This window comes from Cervus elaphus, chromosome X (assembly GCF_910594005.1).
Source record: "Cervus elaphus chromosome X, mCerEla1.1, whole genome shotgun sequence".
Taxonomy (NCBI): Eukaryota; Metazoa; Chordata; class Mammalia; order Artiodactyla; family Cervidae; genus Cervus; species Cervus elaphus.
Window position 1 is genome coordinate 82,652,969 of NC_057848.1, and position 20,209 is coordinate 82,673,177.

The window sequence follows — 20,209 nt, forward strand, 5'->3', positions numbered from 1 at the left end:
CTGCCAATGACTCTAGGTAGAACAGTCCGAAACGTGAAAACAAAGGGTGTCCGGGTAACGTAAAGGGTCTTGTGACCAGGGTACCATGGGAACCTAGAGAGCAGGCAAGGCAAGTGGGGATGCAACATTTAGTGATAGAACAGGTATGCAGCTGAGATTCTCCAGGAAGAGAGTTTTTAATTAATCTTCTCAAGTCCTGTGCCTCCCCTCCAGGCAAAAACTGTCCAAAGCTAGTATCCTCTCTGCCTGGCGGGGGTGGGGGGGTGGGGAAGCATTTAAATAACAATTTAGAAAGGAAAAGGAGCATTATTCTTTGTTTCACCTCAAGCTCCTGTAACCTTTGAAATGAAAAACCAACAGGGTTACAGAAATCCAGAATTATGCTCTCAGGGTTTTTTGTCCCCTTTTGTTTAAGTCAATCCTCCTCGCAATGCAGAGACAAATAGGCTGTTAAACTTCCATTTTACCAATATAGAAACCAAGCATCATTTTAAAGGGCTGGTTATAAAAACTTTGTGGTGAAGGGGCCAGATCATAAGTCTCAGAGGGAGCCTAGGTTTTGGTTTGGTTCTTCCGACTATTTTCCTGGCTTCTTCATTACAATCCAGTTGTGAGCCTTGGAGATCACCTAGAATGTAGATGCTAGAACAGATGTGGGTGCTAGAATGTGGGTGCTCGAATAAATGACTCTAAGGGCACTTGGGTTGCTCATTCACTAGTCCTAGCTTACTTTTTCACTCTACTGGCCAGTTAGTTACAGTGATTTGAGGACCCCTGGATTGACTCATTTCCAAATTTTGGGAAATTTTTTTTTTCAAAAATGTCTCTACCCTGCACTAAGGACTTCTCTGGTGGCTCAGTCAGTAAAGAATCCGCTTGTAATGAAGGAGACTTGGGTTCGATCCCTGAGTAGGTAAGATCCCCTAGAAAAGGAAATGGCTACCCATTCCAGTATTCTTGCCTGGGGAATACCACGGACAGAGGAGCCTGGTGGGCTACAGTCCATGGGGTGGCAAAGAGTCAGCTACGACTTAGTGACTAAACCACCGCCACCCCTCTGCACTATTCTATCCTGCTCTTTTATCCTGATGACTGTTTTTTTACCCACTAAATTTAACTTCATAAAACAAAACTATAATTCGACCAAATTCTCATCCCTTGCCTTGTTAGGGTCAATAATGAAGTGTGGATATCTTGCACAACAGTTATAAAAGAGAGGTCCAAGAACTTTCCAGTCTTAGGAAACTCCAACTACCCTCTGGGTCCAAAAGGATGTGAGGGGTCTGACCAGTAAAGTTTCTGATTAGTTGGAGAGTGTATAATATTAATAAATGCTAAATCTGAATGTCTTCCTCATCTTCTCTTGATATTTGCCTCAATAATATCAACTTTGAAACAAAATGCTGTCACACTTTTTGTCACACAAAACACTTGGAAGAAATGGTTACTTATATTTTTCTCAATTTGAACATCAAATTTTACATTCATAAAGCATGAATCAACCAGAAATTGATTTATCTTTTTAAAAATAAGATTTCTGCTTGGCTTCTAAGAGAAATTATCCAGAATGACACAGATTTTTTTCCCTCACCAAATTGCAGTATTTAAAAGATTCTTCTCAGGGATGCTTCAAGTTCTGTTAGTACTAAATTTGTTTAAGTTAAACTGTGATTTTTAAAATAGAGTATATTTTATAGAGCACTTTTAGGTTCACAGCAAAATTGAGCAGAAGTTACAATAATTTCTCATATGCCCTCAGGCCCTATTCATATCTAGCTTCTCCCATTATCAACATCCCGCATGATAGTGGTACATTTGCTACAATTGATGAGATACATCATTATCAGCCAGAATCCATAGTTTACATTAGGATTCACTCTTGATGTTGTACATTCCATGGTTTTGTACAAGGTGGGATATAGTCCATGGGGTCACAAGAGTCAGACACGACTTAGTGACTAAACAACAATAACAATATCAACATGTACCCACTAATATAACATCATACAAAGTAGTTTCACCCTAAAAATCCTCTGTGTTCCACAGGATCCCTCCCTTCTACCCTGGCAGCCATTGATCTTTTATTGTCTCCATAGTTTTGCCTTTTCCAGAGTGTCATATAGTTGGAATTACCTAGCAATTAGTCTTGTCAGACTGACTTCTTTTACTTAGTAATATGGATTTAAGTTCCATCCATTTCTTTCCATGGCTTGATAGCTCATTAGTTTTTAGCTGTGAATAAGATTCCATTGTCTAGATATACCAAAGTGTATTTATCCTTTCACCAACTGAATGCCGTCATGGTTGTTTCCAAGTTATGGCAATTATGAATAAATCTGCTATAAACATTCATGTTCAGAGTTTTGTGTGTAATATTCTTTTCAATTTCTTCGGGTAAATACCAAGGCATATGTTTACTGGATGATATGGCATAAGTAGGTTTAGTTTAGAAGAAACTGTCTTCCAAGGTTGTTGTTCAGTCACGTCTGACTCTTTGCTACCCCACTGGGATATATAGAAAAGCAGTTGACTCATATGTATTTATATCCTGCAGTCTTACTATAATCACTTGTTTAGGAGTTTGTTGATTCTTTCAGATTTTGTACATATATTATTATCATGTATGAACCAAAGATAGTTTTATGTCTTTTTCCCAATCTGTATGCCTACTATTTTTTCCTTGTCTTCTGCATTATCTAAAGCTTCCAGTACAATGATGAGAGTGTGCATCCTGTCTTGTTCCTTATCTTATAGGAAAAGCTTTCAGCTTTACACCGTTGAGTATGATGTTGGCTGTAGGCTTGTTAAATATGGTCTTTATTATGTTGAGTTACATTTGTTCTATACCTAATTTGTTGAGAGTTTTTATTTTGAAAAAGATTTGAATTTTTTAATGTTTTTATGCATCTATTGAGATGATCATGTGATTTTTATCCTTCGTTTTGTTATTGTGGTGTATCATGTATTTATTTTTGTGTGTTGACCCATACTTGACTCTGTGTCCAAGCAGGGCTGTAAGACAGGCTATAAGATGGGCTCCATTGCTGGCTGGGTTCTCTGGCCATGCTTTCTGGTCAGGTAGGACTAGAGGTTATACTCAGCAGTTGGGTAAGGCTGTGAATTTGTTTCTCTGCCCATAGAAAGGGTTCCACAGCCCATGTGGCTCATTGGCTGAGGACCCAAGTCAGGCAGAAATGCCAACTAAAGTACCTTGCTAGATGTGGCCACCAGCTTAGCTCTGCAGATGGGCAGAGTTACTGGCCAGGATGTCTGTTCTGTCACCATTGTTAGCAGGATTGCAGTCTGCCTAGATCTGAGTGCTAATCTTTGAAAGCCCTGCTCCCCTTTTCCATCTCTATCTGTCCCCCAATGGTCAAGCCCTGCAGATTTTCCCAGTGATCCCTGTGAGGTGCAACCCCTGTGAGCTTCCTGGGAAATTTCGTACAACACTGAGAAGCTGGACATCCACCTTTTGTTATTTTTCACAGTGGAGAAATTGTAAGTCCAAGAGGTCCCTCTTGGTGCAGCACTTTATCAGCTTGAGAGAGAGGCGATGTGATCAGAGTGTAGTTGCTCCTCTCGGCTTTCTAATATGCAGTGCTTCTCAGTCTCTGTGGTCCAAGGGAGACTTCAACCTCATCCCTCATTCCTGTCTTCTGGAATTTTCACAGTGCTGTCTTGGCTATGGATGATTGCTAGTGGGTCTTCTTGTGAGTGGGAAGGAAGTCAGGAATGATGTATATTGCAATCTGGATGACACCATTCCTCCAATTTTCTAATTAATAAATTGATTTAGGTCCTAAATCTCAATGCTTATAGTGAACTTACTGGGAAAACATTATCACACTTCGGTAGGCAAGTAAATCTAGTAACTAGAAGAGTACCCCATATTATATATTTAAGAAAGGCAGGGTAAAACTACTCCATTTTGGCAATCATTTTTCTCATATTTGTGTGAGTATTCACTTAGAAGCTCCAGGTTTTTCATCTCCTGCCACACACCTCTCATCTGCTCCCACTCAATTTAGTACTTACACTGCCCAGGGTAGAATCAGTACATTAAAGAAAAGAATGGTTATCAGATGCAGCTGAACAATGGGAGTTATTGTCCAACACCAGCTTATCTGACAACGCTCATGCTTTTCTTTAAGCCCTTTGAAATGGGCCTAATCTTGTGATTAATGCACAAATGCAGAGTTTGCTCAATTTATCATGGATTTACAGTATCTTTCTCAAATTTGCCAGTGGCAGTACTAGAAGGAGAGTAATGTGTTGTGTGAAGGGATTAGGATCCAAAGAGATCTGATGAGCAAATTTGAGCATATTGGCAACCAGGGTTGTTCCCCATGCATGCAACTTCGGTCCAAAGGATCTGAGAAATGTCATTAGGAGAAGACTTAGAGGTACAGTAGCAGGCACACAATATCTATCTTCAACTACTGAAGCAGAGATTACCTGCTGTGTGAGACTCCAGCATATTTTCCTAGGTCTATTTGATTGAAGCTACAGGGAGGCAGGTTTGGGCATAGTATAAGCAGCAGGTCGCCAAAAGGGACTGAACAACTCTATAGGATAACTATTTCAAGCAAGAGGTTAGGTCTTGGTGGCCAACATGGTTTCTTCCAAGTCTCAAATCCTCCAGCAACACTAAGACCTATGATTGCATCATGTCATATCTACTGTTTTGCTTATGGAAATTTATGCTCTAGCAAAGAAAACAGCTTCCAGTTCCCTTGGAGGATAGTCCATTAGGAAGGACTGGTAAGCCAATACAGTATATTAATGCATATATATGGAATTTAGAAAGATGGTAATGATGACCCTATATGCAAGACAGCAAAAGAGACACAGAGACAAATAACAGACTTTTGGACTCTGTGGAGAAGGCGAGGGTAGGATGATTTGAAAGAATAGCATTGAAACATGTATATTACCATATGTGAAATAGATCTCCAGTCCAGGTTCAATGCATGAGTCACGGCACTCAGGGCCAGTGCACTGGGACGACCCTGAGGGATGGGATGGGGAGGGAAGTGGGAGGGGGTTCAGGATGGGGGACACATGTACACCCGTGGCTGATTTGTGTCGATATATGGCAAAAGCCACTATGATATTGTAATTAGCCCCCCCAATTAAAACAAATTAATTAATTAAAAAAGAAAGGAGTGGTAAGATAACATGATGTTTCAAATAGGTCTGAATGTCTTGTAGGAAAAGATACATACAGATGTACTTCATTTTATTGTGCTTCACTTTATCGTGCTGGGTTTTTTGATGTTATTTTTTATTTCTGTGAATTGAAGGTTTGTGGCAACCTTGTATAAGACAGTATGTTATCTCCATGTTTTTCCAACAGCATTTGCTCACTTTGTATCTCTGTGTTGCACCTTGGTAATTGGTTCACTTCATTTCCCTGCACCACATTACAGTAATTCTTGCAATATTTCAAACTCTCCACCAGAAAAAAGATTATGACTCACTGAAGGCTCAGATGGTGACTAGCATTTTTTAGCAATAAAGTGTTTTTTTTTACTTAAGGTATATACATTGCTTTTTAGACATAATGCTATTGCACACTTAGACTACAGTATAATTGTCCTTTGAAACATGCAGGAATTAGGGACACTAACTCCTGCACAGTAAAAAATCCATGTATAACTTTTGACTCCCCCAAAACTTAACTACTAATAGCCTACTGTGGACTGGAAGCCTTGCTGATAACAGTTGATTAAAACATATATTCTACATTATATTTACACATATTTTAATGCATTCAAGACATCGTGAATTAATTTTTTTTTTATATTTCTAGGTTATGTGGTTTGTGAGTTTCTCAAATTATGGCAAATCTTAAAACATTTTCCCCACATATTTATTGAAAAAAATCTGTGTGTAAGTGGACTCACAATTCAAACTCATATTGTTCAAGGGTTGATTGTATATAGTGTAAACATAACTTAAACATAAACATAACATATGCACTGGGAAACCAAAAACTTTGTGTGATTCATTCTATTGCAATATTTGCTTTATTGCAGTGGTCTGGAACCAAACTAACAATATCCCTAAGTTATGCCTGTAGTATACCAGAGTACGGGTGATTATGCACCCAAATGCTAATGCTTCTAATTGGTGGGATTATAAGTGACTGGTTTTATAAACTGAAAGTGATAAAATACTGCATATGGGCAGGGATTGGGTCACTCCCATTTACATGTACTCCTTGTTCTCACCATGAACATCAAAAATGATTGGTTCATAAGACAGTGGATTCTGTTCAAGACAAGAAATAGACCAGAGGTTCAGTGCTGCAGCTCATCAAAAGATATTAGATTTCTGAGCTGATGTTCAACAGATGTGATGTGTTTAGCAAAGTGGGTGTTAGTGTCTCTTGCCCCCTTCTCTATCCAACCCCAGTCTTGGGTATCTCCTCTCATTAAACTGAAAAACACTCTCAGAAAACAAGAGAATTCAGTTTATTTTTTAAATTTATTTACTTTAATTGGAGGCTAATTACTTTACAATATTGTAGTGGTTTTGCAATACATTGACACGAATCAACCATGAACCCCCCCCATCCTGAACCCCCCACCCACCTCCCTCCGCATCCCATCCCTCTGGGTCATCCCAGTGCACCAGCCCTGAGCACCCTGTCTCATGCATCAAACCTGGACTGGCGATCTGTTTCACATATGATAATTAATACATGTTTCAATTCTATTCTCTCAAATCATCCCACCCTCACCTTCTCTCACAGAGTCCAAAAGACTGTTCTATACATCTGTGTCTCTTTTGCTGTCTCGCATATAAAGCTATCATTACCATCTTTCTAAATTCCATATATATATATGGAATATATATATATATTGTATATATATATATATATATAGTATACTGACTATATATATATAGTATACTTACTTCAGTATACTTATTACATATATATATATACATATATATACACTGACTTACTTCACTCTGTATAACAAGCTCCAGTTTCATCCACCTCATTAGAACTGATTCAAATGTATTCTTTTTAATGGCTGAGTAATATTAAATCCCAATCCTTATTTACCAGGTTTTCATTTCCTCATCTTCGAGATAAGAATACTAGTCCACATGACCTCCTCTTCCAAGGTTCTCAAATTCTGTGACTCCAACTATGGAAAAAAGCAAGTCATGACCACCTCACCTGGACAAAGAAGAGCCTTTTCCATGTGACTATTCTGCTAAAGTGGACTTCCTTCATCCTTCAATCATTTTGTTTGCTTGAAGGGTACCCTTTTGTACTTTCAGTCCTTAGAAGACCACCAAGAACGGACCACCGCAGGAGTCTCAACATAATGATTATATATATTATTTTATTGCTAAGTAAGAAGTGAAATAAACTGTGAGAAGCTGCAAATGCTTGCCAATTTATGAAGATTATGGAACAATGAAGACATCCAGTATAAAAAGTTGCTTATCCCTTAGGGAGGCAAGGACTACATGCACAAAGATCATCAATGGTGAGATTATTCCATCAGCCAGCTGATGGAAATGGAAAGTTTAAAAATCAAAGTAAAGGAACATTAGGATTCCCTGCTAACTCAGATGGTAAAGAAACCACCTGCAATGTGGGAGACCTGGGTTTGATCCCTGGGTTGAGAAGATCCCCTGGAGGAGGGCATGGCAACCCACTCCAGTATTCTTGCCTGGAGAATCCCCATGGACAGAGAAGCCTGGTGGGCAAAGAGTCAGACACGACTGAGCAACTAAGCACAGCACAGCAAGGGAACATTAGCTACTCCTGACCTCTTAACCAGGGATTATGGATGATAAGACATCAGAAGATAGCTAAAATCTCTACAAACACATAGGTTTACAAAAAACAAGTTTAAAACCAAGACATTCAGGCAATGTTGAAATTTATGTTTGGGAGGAGATCCTCATCTTATGATGCTTGAATATACTCTTTCTCTTGCTGGATAGCTGGGAAAAAGACAAACACAAACAATCATTAAAAGAGTATGTTCCTAAGATGAAGTTCAGTTTCTTCCAAGAGAGCTCTTTGCCACTCTTTGCCAAGTCACTGAAGGCTACCATATCTGCTTTAAATTTAGGATGCTAAGGCACTAACTGCAAATCCTCAGTTGGGTGTGTGTGTCTGTTAACCACCTGAACATCAGAATCTACATTAGCTGTGTCTTTTTATCCATTTTAGAGTTTGATTTATGCTGTTGCCATTTTTTTTTCATAGAATGCTCTGAGACTGAGGAGCAAGTGAAGTATCTTCCTCAGATTTATCTATCACTATATAGTTAGGAAATTATACCCTTTCAGACAATTTTGATTAATTTAGAAACTATCAAATAACAGCAACATGACAAAAAGTGTCCCCCAGTTTTGTGAATATGCTTGGAGTTTCTCCATCAGGCTGTAAATCTCAAAGGCAAAACTGATCCCTCGAGTCTGGGAGCCCTGAGCGAACCGAATATCTAAACTTGTTCTCTGCCTCATTGTCAGGTACAGAAAGCCAAAACTGCAGAACTTACATAGTTCTTCAGAAATGAGATCATGGAACTAAGTTGTTAGATGCAGAAAATTCCAAATAACCATGTGAGTGCCAAAACTAAGATTTTTTGAGTGCTAAGTATAATATTCCAAAATTGATTGCAGTGTGGTTTTTAGTGATTTTCCAACAAGAAAATAGCTTTTTATTCCCCCATTACTTCTTGAGTTTATCATGTAAAAACCATTTATAAAAGCCAGGTACTTAGACAACTATTTGATATTTCTATTTGTTGCATTAAGTTCAGTGGCTACTTAATTATTGCTTACTCTGTGGCAAAATTTACTAGGAGAGTTTATTTACTGAACCTGTGAATGCTCACCAATGCTTTTCTTCACTAGAGCCACCCCCCCCCCCACATTGCCCCATGAGTTACTTTCCTTTGAGGGGAGAGTATTTTTTTCCTTCAGTATTAGTTTTCTTCAGTTTTGACTTGTCAAACTTCTCCACTTCAGACAAGTCTGGTTTATCACTCATCTTGGCTTAAAGAAAGATTGAAAAAAACTTTTTTTTAACTTATCTGGCAAAACTATTATCATACAAATAGATCACAACCCCAAATTCTCAAGTTTAATATCAATATGGATTTTACCTTCTGATTTTCAACAAGAAAACAGCACACATCTTAGGAAAGTCATGTTTTTATCGAAATGCTTTTGAATTGCACATCATTACCCTATTTCCAATAGTCACTAAAAACCACTGAATCGGGATGCACTAGAAATCAAGATGTTCTAAAAGCCAGAGTTGATATGTCTGACTCTTTGAAAAATCACAAGCAAGGTCAGTTGGAGGTAGTGATAAAAGTACAAGAGCAAATAGAGATAGAAGAAAAAATGACTGAGCTTAACCAGCTAATGAATTTGTAACAGGAGATAGCACTATGTGAACACCTTCACTTTATATGGCATTTCTACTGAGGTTAGGGAGCAGCACACAATAAAGGGTGGCATAAGTTGTACTGCTTTTTTTTTTTTTAAGAGACATTACTTTGCCAACAAAGGTCTGTCTAGTCAAAGCTATGGTTTTTCCAGTGATCATGTATGGATGTGAGAGTTGGACTATAAAGAAAGCTGAGGGCCGAAGAATTGATGCTTTTGAACTGTGGTGTTGGAGGAGACTCTTGAGAGTCCCTTGGACTGCAAGGAGATCCAACCAATCCATCCTATAGGAAATCAGTCCTGAATATTCATTGGAAGGACTAATGCTAAAGCTGAAACTCCAATACTTTGGCCACCTGATGCAAAGAACTGACTCATTTGAAAAGACCCTGATGCTGGGAATGATTGAAGGCAGAAGGAGAAGGGGACGACAGAGGATGAGATGGTTGGTTGGCATCACCGACTCAATAGGCATGAGTTTGAGTAAATTCCGGGAGCTGGTGATGGACAGGGAGGCCTGGCATGCTGCGGTCCATGGCGTCGCAAAGAGTCGGACACGACTCAGCGAATGAACTGAACTTTCATGGAAGGGCTTCTTTCATGGAAAGGACGCATAGTTTCGGAATAGAGGAGAATTTACCTTCCTGTGTCAGTCTTGAGCCTGTCGGTCCTGAGCTTCTTTCCCGACCTTTACCCAGACCCCTAACCCCACCCCTAGCTGCGGACCTCGGACTTCGGAGAGCAGAATGTGTAAAAACTATATTTTGGTATCTGTCGGCTCATCAGGTCAGAGCTGATTCACTGACTCCACGTCCCGAAAGCCGTACACATTTCAGTTCAGGGGAAAAGACGGTAGGTTTACGGTAGGGGAGCTCTCTAAGAGAAAGGAACTAATACCAGATCCTTTCGTTTAGTCGGCTTCTCACCGACCAGAGAGGCTTTCTCTATATCCAAACTGCGCCACCGCCCACTCCAGCAGCCTAAACAACCAGGGTGGGCGGGACCTGGCTCGCCGGAAGAGGAAGGAGCGGCGCTATGCAAAGCGTGGTATCACTCCGCTTCCGTAAAGCCGGATCCCCTTCAACTCCCCTCTAGCCACTCTGGTTGTCGGTGTTGTTTTTTGGGATGAGGCGAGACAAAGTCTGCTGAGGAAATGGTGGCTGTTAAAGATTTACTAGGAGCGGGTCCCTGAGATGTCCTGGGGACAAGAAGAAGGAAATATCAAAAAGTGACAATCGTATGCCAATTGCGGTCCTTCATCTGATAAAGTAGGTATCTCGTCCTGAGTCCCAGGTGCCGGGCCGGTCTCCAAACAGTCGGCGCCATTGTCTCATGTCCTTGAGCTCATCTGACTGTCTGTCCCTCTCTCGTAGGTGTCTGCACCCCTTCGAGGCAAGGAAATGAGAAAACTACTTCTCATCCAAGCGGAGCAGGTCAATGAAGAGGCGGGCACTGCTTGGGAGTGTGGATACGGGTGTCAGAGGTGAACGTGGGCGATGTGACTTGGTCCTGGGGTGCACGGGGTTGGTGAGAGGCAAAGAGGGACAGGGGTCGTTTGCGTGGCACACAATGATAAATGAATGATCTGCCTCTTGCAAGCTTGACTTCCAGACACTGCACCCCGCCACCATGTTTGGGGAGAGAAAGGCGTGTAGTAGCGGCCTCTAGCGGAGGAATGGTGGATTACAGTAATAGGAGGAGGAGGGTCTCCTGCTGTTGGTGAGAGCTGTTGTCTGCAGAGCCCTGGGAGGGAGGGTGTGAAAAGAGGTTGTAAGTGTTTGATAATCAAGGCCCTGGGTTAGAAGAGAGTCTCCTGTCCTGATTACTAGGCTGAGTATTAATAACCAGGTCTCTCCCACTGTCTTTTCATTGGGTCATTGAGTGTGTATCATGTGTTTATTTGTGTAGGTCTGTTTCTACGTTTGTGGTACTCCATGTTTCTGTAAACATGATCTGTAGGGGGTAGTGAACCTCAAAAGGAGGAGTAAGAAAAAGAAAATTTGCATAACCTCTGTAGAGAGGGCAGTGCTTCGGTGTGGTAGGTGGCTAGGACTAGAGCAGGTAGGGATCTAGCTAGGGGTAACGCAGCATCTCCTTTCTGCCAGTTTTCTAAACCATCCTCCCTTTTCCTATAGTGTTGAAGAAAATGATAGGCTTTGGGGAGAAGAAGGAAACATAAGAACATGAAAATAATACTTTTCATTGATTTCCAAAGCAACTTCAATGGTTTGAGCATTCCATCCTTCCTACCAGCAGCACAGTCTTGCAGCGATTTTTGAGTTATCTCTGCAGGGGAATTGTCAGACTGAGAATGGAGCAGAGGAGCTTGGGGCTTGGGGGAGGAGAGAAAGAAAGAGAAATTTTTGGCAGTCAGGTACTTGTATCTAGAAAGGATCAATGTCCTAGGTGCTGATCTCTACCAAGGACTCAATCTCCACTGTCTTCTGTGTCTGTATTTATATATTTATCTCTGCACTTATGAGTCTTTGTGTGTAGATCTGTCTTTTGGTTTGCATACCTCTCAGTTGTTGTGAAGACTTGTAAATGGGAACGCAACTTGAAGCTTGGAAATAATGAGGAAGAGAAATAAGCCCTGTATCTGCTTAGATTGGTGTGAGGGTAGAGCGATTGAGATTATGGAATTATCTGTCTCTTCTGTTTTGCCAGTTTACTAACCTGTTTAGTCTTCTGCCAATTTAGGTGGAAGCCTTCCTAAGCTTTAGGGGTACAGAAGGGTAATACCTGCTTTTGTTACTTTCCACTTCGTTTTCCTAGCCCAGTTCTGAAACAGGGAAATATTAGGGCAGTCTCTGAAGAGGAATATGATGGGAAACAGGGAAATATTAGGGCAGTCTCTGAAGAGGAATATAATGGGAAACAGGGAGGAGGAATGGTACTGAATGAAGCAGGGCAATGGGGGAAAGAGACCAGAAGGAGGGCAACACTAGACAAACTACAAATGTAGGGACCAGGGACCAAGGTCAGTCTACCAAGAGATCAGTTTGCATATCCTCCTATTTATTTGTCCATAGATCTGCCTTTAGGTCTGCTGTGAGTCTTGTCATCACTGGAAACAAGGAAAGGAGGAGGAAATTACTGCAGATCAGTGAAGGTTTGTGTGTGTGGAGAATTCCTCAGTAGACCTGTAGGATGAAGTAGTGGAGATCTGCTTGGGTGCAGCAGAGGTAAAGAGTCAGCCTAGGGATTCTTCAGCCTCTCTCACTCCCATCCAACTTTCCTACTCTCCATACTCCCGTTTTGTGTCTGGAAAAAAGATTGATTTTACCTGCAATAGTAGGGGACATGAAATGGAGGAAGAGTTTGCTAATTATCTGCCTTCTACACTTCGAACTGAATTTCCATACTTTTCTGTTCCATGTTGTGCTTATCAACGTGGAAAAAAGTTAGAAAAAGACTCAAAGCCCCATTTCCTTCCTCCACTCCTAGGTCCAACTTCAGTGGCTGATCTGGTGGCCTTGGAGTGGCTGAAGACCACCATCCTCCACAGGGCTGTGCTCAGGCACACAGCCATCCTTCCCTTCCCTGAGTGAGCTTCCTCTGCACGTTGTTTATATCACTGAGAGCCTGTAGTTTGAAAGGGGGCTGAGTGACAACTGGACTTTGTATGAAAACACCAACCTGAGAGAGACCTTCAGTCAAGGCTGAGACAGGGTTGGGGATGTATAACTTGGCCTTGCCTGTAACTTGGATCGTGACTGACTTCCGTGCTGAGGCAAGGGCAGAGGAGGGGCTGGGGTTGGCCTGAAAGCTGGCATCCGTGGCCCTGCCAACACGAAAGCCAAGGCTAAGATCCAAGCCAAGGCAGTGGCTGAGGCAGAACTGAAAACAGGACTGGTGACCCAGGCCAAGGCTGGGGATGGAGCAGTGGCCAGGACACAGTGACCTATGCTGAGGCCATGGCTATGGCAAGGCAAGTAAGCAAGATGGAATCTAAGAGTAAGACTAGAGTCATGGCTGAGACCAAGGCAACCCCCCTGACAGAACCTAGTGTAGTGTCCCAAACCAAGTCAAAGGCCATGTCTATGTCCAGGCTCAGTGCTGTGACCAATTATAAAGTGAAGTCTGGTGCTGGAAGTGAAGCCAATATCGGTTCCAAAGACAACGTTGGGCCCAGGTCCCAGAGAAGGAGCGAGGCCAGCATCAAGTTGAAGGTTGGGGACAGAGCTGGTACTGTAACTCGGTTTGGTGATGAGGATGAGGAAAATGTCTGTTCTTGGTTTTGGACTGGAGAAGAGCCTAGTGTAGGATCCTGGTTCTGGCCTAAAGAAGACAACCCATTTCAAGTGTATAAGCCTCCAGCTAAGATCCAGGAAAAGCCTAAGCCTACACCCAAACCTGAACTTACTATAAAGCAAAAAGCAAAAGCATGGTCAAGGGCCAGGTTTTCTGTCCTAGTTCCGGTAGATGGAGGGGAGCAATCCTTACCTCCAGGAGGGAATTGGACTCTGGTTGATACCTTGATTGAAACTCCTCTAGGGATTCGACCTCTGACCAAAATCCCACCCTATGATGGGCCTTACTTTCAGACCTTAGCTGAGCTCAAAATGCAGGTTAAGTATAGGGAAAAGTATGGGCCCAATCCAAAAACCTGTCGCTGCAAATCACGTGTTTTTAGTTTAGAGCCTAAAGAGTTTGATAAACTTGTTGCCCTACTTAAGTTAACTAGGGATCCTTTCATTCATGAAATAGCTACAATGATAATGGGTGTCAGTCCTGCTTATCCATTTACCCAAGATATAATTCATGATGTAGGTATTACTGTTATGATTGAAAACTTGGTCAATAATCCCAATATTAAAGAACACCCTAGAACTTTAAATATGGTGGATGACAACTCTGAGTTTTCTGGAGAACCACAAATAGGAGAGTTGTACATAAATCAAATTTGTAAAGACATAATCTTTTATCCTTTGAACTCCCCTGAACAACTGTCTGGACTAAAATTATTAGTGCAGCTGAGTGTAAACTTTGAGTACCACCATATAATTGTCAATTACATTCCAGATTTCCTCACTTTGTTAAACAAGGGAAGTGTCAAAACCAAGTTTTATGTTTTAAAAGTGTGTTTGCACTTGTCTAAAAATCAAGCCAATACAAGAGAACTAATCAGTGCCAAAGTATTGTCATCATTGGTTGTGCCCTTTAACAAAAATGAGTCAAAGGCCAATATTCTTAATATCATTGAAATATTTGAGAATATAAATTTCCAATTTAAAAAGAAGGTGAAGCTATTTAGCAAGGAAGAGTTCACAAAATTTGAACTTATTTCCATATTTCAGGGAGCAAAAGAGTTTGGTCAGAAACTACAAGACTTAGCAGGGCACAGTGATCCTGAGGTGAGAGATAAAGTTATAAGATTAATACTCAAACTCTGAATAGCTGTATGTTCTCAGAAAACCTTTAGCAGTTTTTTTGGTGTTGTAATATGAAACCAATGCAACTTATAAGTTAAGTATTTATGCTATCTGTGCTGACTGAAGGAGCTAATTTTATGGATACCAAATGATCTTGAGAGCTTGAATGTTTGTTGGTTTTCATTGTGCCATATAAGTTCAGATATTTTTAGTATTTTTGCAATATGACCTGATAATGAACCTATTCATCCTGAGTAAGTTATACTTCTGTGCTTTATATTAACATAAGTGTATTCATTTAATACTTCAATTACATGTGAATAAAGTTGCATGCTAAAACTGGTGAAAACATTGTCCTAGTTCTTCAGTTGAAGTCTAGTCAGAGGGATAAAGCACCAATAACAGGATTATAAAGAGCACAGTCTGTGTCTATAGCGGGGTACAAACAACAAGTTTATGTTGACAGATCCTTTAGTTTCAACATGTTCAAGAAGGATAATCACTCTGTACACAAGAAGACAGGACTGTGCTACTAGCTGACATCTGGGCAGATCTGGGAAAAGGGGTGAAGACGTAGACTTTAGGAGTAAAGAAACACAGATGCTTTCATTCCAGTCTGAGTCTCAGAACTTGTGCTTAGCCTTTCACATATGATGTCTCATCAGGAAGATTTTTAACCTTCAAGAAAATTCCTGGTTCTCATCCCCAACTAGCAAAGCCATGGTAGTGTGGTTCTAAAAGGACCCAGTCTCATTGTGTCCTCAACATCCAGGTGCCCATCTTTGGGGTACTGAGTTTACTGCTTCATCTGAGGCTCCCTCCCCCTGTATTCCTGGGTCTCAGAGGAGTGCCTTTCTAAGGTCTAACCACAGAAATTTCTTCATGGATAATCTCATTTGCCCCATCTTTATGACTGTTTGCTCTCATATTTGCTTTTATTTGCTGACCAATGCTTCGGACTTGGTGATTTACACCTATGCTTGATGACAGTGCCTTGTTTGTGCTGATCCCTTTTGATTAGAGCTCAGCTCTATGAGACAGCCACAGGGTACCAAAGTCCTTTAGGAGTGTGTGGTTAGGAAGAAATTAATTCCCCTAATCCCACTATTTTATTTATTTGTACAGTTTACAGAGCTGAAGCCATGTTGTCTATACTACCTCAGCTCCTCCTGTTTATACCTAACAGAACCTAGGTTCTGGTTAAGAGTTTGTGGCATAGAATGCCAGAGTGTAGATTGGGATCTGGGGTCCCCTTTGCCTCTCCTACCTCCTATCTCCTTTGCTGTTATCATCCTCTTTCCTTAACTGCCAGCATTGGAAAATTGAGTATTGGAAAATGCAGTGTAGAAATACTGGTCTTTCTATTGAACTCTCTCTCTCCTTACTTTTTATGTCTTTGAGGAGAAGGCCTAAACTGAAAAATCTCTACAAGATGTCATACGCCCCTAGTTTTAGCAATTATCTTTAATTTCTATTAAGGTCAAATCTGAATCTATCTTCTGTATATCTAGGAGTTGAAATGAAGGACAGCCACACATGTGCATTAAGGGTGCAAAAATGCAGGCCAGCTTTTTGCAACATACAGTTGCAACTTAGATGATATTTGAAGTTCTTTATAACTTGTTTTTAATCCACAGAACTCCCATAGCCTGGAATTCCATCTGTGGGTGCTGCCTTCAAAATTGGGGATCTTCACAGAACTGTTGGACCAGACCCTTTGGAAGTGTTCTGTGTCTCAAATGCCCTATGGAGCACACACTTAAAACAGTTGATAGCTGTAGAATTTTCCATCAGCTAAAGAGAAGGGTGAGTGTAGGGTGTGTATGTGTATCAAAGCAAGAAGCTGATGGTTTCTTCTTGGGTGGTAATTATGGAAGGCAGAATCAGTTTCCAAATTGTTCCTGGGGTGTACTTGAAGTCAAAACCCCATTGCTCGTCTCTTATTTCATCTCCTTTCCTGGAAAAATAATTCAAGCAAATCCATGTAGTATCAGAGCTGATACAGATACTGCTTATCTCAGTATGTTGCTGGCTTGGGGTAAAACCAGTGTAGATTTCTCATCTTCCCTGTCATTAAGTAAAACAAGAACTCTTCCTCCAACACAACTGGATCATTAGCATCTACTGACCCTTTGCTGTGCCCTTAATTTTAAAAGAGGAACTTTCAGAGGAAATCCATCCACATATCACCAGATTCCCTAGCAAGGCTGTCAAGGCACAATATCCTTCAGTATCTTTCCATTGTCTGCATTATATGCCACTACGTGACCTGCATTCAACCTACAGGGGACTTCAGGTTCTCTGAAACACCTTAGGCGAGAAATCCTGGTCCACAACTAACAGTTCATCCCTCAGTGAACCAGTGACCAAGCACAAACATCTTTAAGAGAAGAGGCACACTCCCATCCTTCAGTTTTCATAACAGATGATTTCTTCTGAGTCAAAACCAGTCTGATATGAAAAACAAAAACTTCTGTGGCTGTCATCCCTTGGTATATAAATCTCAAGTGGATAAAAAACCAAAGGAAATGACTGTACCTTTTCCACTTGAGATTCCTGTTAAAGTAATGTGATTTTTCTGGTATACCAAGAACAGTGGTAGGAACTTTTATGATTTACATAAATCCATTAATGTCATTATATATGTAGTAAAGTTTTGAAATATAATATTAAAATTTCCAAAGATAGCCTAGATGAACAACACAGTTAATTCCCTCTCTCTCTTCATTCTGCAAGAAACATGGCTCCATTGAACAGAAAAAATTCTTTTCGGGGACTGTTGTGGCCACCCCTCAGATATGAAATACATTATCACTCCAGATTTTGTTCAGATGCCGATATTGATAATGTCACACATATATACACACCAAGACAGTGTAAAAAGTTATTACTCAATAATGAGGCTTTCTGGGCAGAGCAGGGTAGCTCCCAGACAGGTCTGAAAATAGCTTAAGAGAATAGGACAAGAAGATGACCTTTGGGTTTTATGATAGCTAGGAGATGGGTTCAGAGTGAGGGTTCCTGCAGGTGGTTTGAACTTTTGCCAGTGCCTAAGGAGGGAGCACCTTGGCTTTCTGATCAGCTTGCCCAAATGTGGGGCAGAGGGGGAAGATATCAACTTATTCATATGTGGAGCAGAGGAGAGTGAGGGGTGAGGCTTGAAACCTATCAAGTAGTCAAAGTTAAAAAAATGAAGTCAGCCTCTTTATTATAGGGACTGTAACATATCAGCTTTTTTTTTTTTTTTTTTTACCAGTCATAACTTAAAGCATATACAGATAAGTTTCTATTGTGATTGAAGCAAAAAATCATTTTTGGTTAATCAAACTTCCCTGAAATAGTTTTGTTCTGGCATCTTTGTCCCCAGAGTTCAATCTACCAGAATATCCTAAGAGTTACAACGATTTAATAAACCAGTGACATGGATATCTTGAGTAACTTAAGTGTTGACTCCACTACATCAGTAACAGGATTTGATGAATAATATAATGAATAAGAAGTATTTTCCTTAAACACTTCTCAGAGCAAAACCATGAAACTTACTCAGTTTGGCTTTAAAATTAGCAACATGCTTCAAAGGATGCCATTGATAAATTAAAAAGACAACTCATAGGATAGAAAATATTTGCAAATCATATATATGATATGGAACTGGCATCCAGAATATATAATGAACTCTTGCCACTCAATAAAGACAAATAAAAAGCAATTAAAATAGCAAAGGATTTGATTAGACATGTTTTCAAAGAAGATATGTAAATGTCCAATAAACACATGAAAATATGCCCAATATCTTTAGAGAGCTGCAAATCAAAACCACAGTGATACCATTTCACACCCACTGGATGGCTATAATTCATTAAAAAATGGATAATAGTGTTGGCAAAGATGTAAAAATTTGGAACCCTTGAACCTGCTGGTGGAAATGTAAAAAGTTGCAGCCAACATACAAAATAATTTGGCAGTTTCTCTAGGGTGTGTGTTAGTCGCTCAGGCATGTCTGACTGTTTGGGACACTATGGACCGTAGCCCACCAGGCTCCTCTGCCCATGTCCAGTATTCTCCAGGCAAGAATACTAGAGTGGATTGCAATTCCCTTCTCCAGGGAATCTTCCCGACCCAAGGATCGAACCTGGGTCTCCTGCATTTCAGGCGGATTCTTTACTGCCTAAGCTACCAGGGAAGCCCAGTGTACCATGTCTTAATTACGTAACACCCAAGTTTGAATTGATATCAGCTTAGTTTCAAGAGTAAAAGTCTCTCCTTACCACTCAATTTCCCTCTTTATGTTATTGTCACAAATTAGATCTCTATACATCATGTCCATTAGTACAGAGTTTTAGTTATAGTTTGTGCATTTGGCTTTTAAAATACAGTATAAATTTACCCATGTTGTGACAAATGGCATGATTTCATTCTTTTTTTTAATTAATTTATTTTTTACTGAAGGATAATTGCTTTACAGAATTTTGCTGTTTTCTGTTAACTTCATTCTTTTTTAAGGCTGAGTAATCTCTGTGTGTGTGTGTGTGTGTGTATCTTCTTTTTCCATTCATCTGTTGATGGACATCTAGGTTGTTTCCACATTTTGGCTAATGTAAATAATGCCACAGTGAATATAGGGTGCATATATCTTTTAAAATTAGTGTTTTTGTGTTCTTCAGTTAAATGCTCAGAAGTGAGGTTGCTTGATGGTATGCCAGTTCTATTTTTTATTTTTTGAGCAACTGTTTTCCATATGGCTGTACCAGTTTACATTCCCACCAGCAGGTGAATAAGGGTTCCTTTTTTTCCACATCCTTGCCAACATGTTACTTCTTGTCTTTTTGATAATAGCCATTCTAACAAGAATGAGGTAATATCACGATGTGGTTTAAATTTGCATTTCCCTGATGACTAGTGATGTTGAGCATCTTTTCATGTGTCTATTGGCCTTCTGTATGTCCTTTAGAAGAATGTCCATTCAGGTTCTGTGCCCATTTTTTTAAATCTGATTGTTCATTTTTCTTTTCATATTGAATTATGTGATTTTTTAATAATTTTGATATGAACCCCTTATCAGATATATCATTTACAATTATTTTCTCCCATTCCATATCTTGTTCTTTCATTTTGCTGATGGTTTGCTAGGTGAAATAAGTCAGAGAAAGACAAGTACCATATAAACTCACTTATATGTGGAATCTAAAAAACGAAACAAACAAAATGGAAACAGAGGGAGTTCTCTGCTGCCCTAGTGATTAGGATTCTGGGCTTTCACTGCTATCAGTTCAGTCACTCAGCCGTGTCCGACTCTGCGACCCCATGAACCACAGCACACCAAGCCTCCCTGTCCATCACCAACTCCCAAAGTCCACCCAAACCCATGTCCATCAAGTCGATGATGCCATCCAACCATCTCA

At 40.3% G+C, this 20,209-nt stretch overlaps 3 protein-coding genes across 3 annotated transcripts in view; 2 read left to right on the top strand and 1 right to left on the bottom strand.

Moving 5' to 3' along the window:
- Window positions 1–7,933: 7,933 nt before the first annotated feature.
- Window positions 7,934–9,040, bottom strand: TMSB15A (thymosin beta 15A). The gene is given in 3 exon segments (XM_043895591.1): window positions 7,934–7,971; window positions 8,928–8,955; window positions 8,957–9,040. Coding segments are annotated over 3 exon segments (138 nt in total). The 5' UTR covers window positions 9,029–9,040.
- Window positions 9,041–10,032: 992 nt separating this feature from the next.
- On the top strand, window positions 10,033–19,199 carry ARMCX5 (armadillo repeat containing X-linked 5). The gene is given in 5 exon segments (XM_043897406.1): window positions 10,033–10,284; window positions 10,806–10,915; window positions 12,465–12,544; window positions 13,166–13,324; window positions 13,327–19,199. Coding segments are annotated over 5 exon segments (2,103 nt in total). The 3' UTR covers window positions 14,829–19,199.
- GPRASP1 (G protein-coupled receptor associated sorting protein 1) overlaps window positions 10,832–20,209 on the top strand; it is a 68,061-nt gene continuing 58,683 nt past the window's right edge. Inside the window, exon 1 of the mRNA XM_043895589.1 lies at window positions 10,832–10,915. The gene's annotated coding sequence lies outside the window, so the exon portion shown is untranslated. The remainder of the gene's footprint in view (window positions 10,916–20,209) is intronic.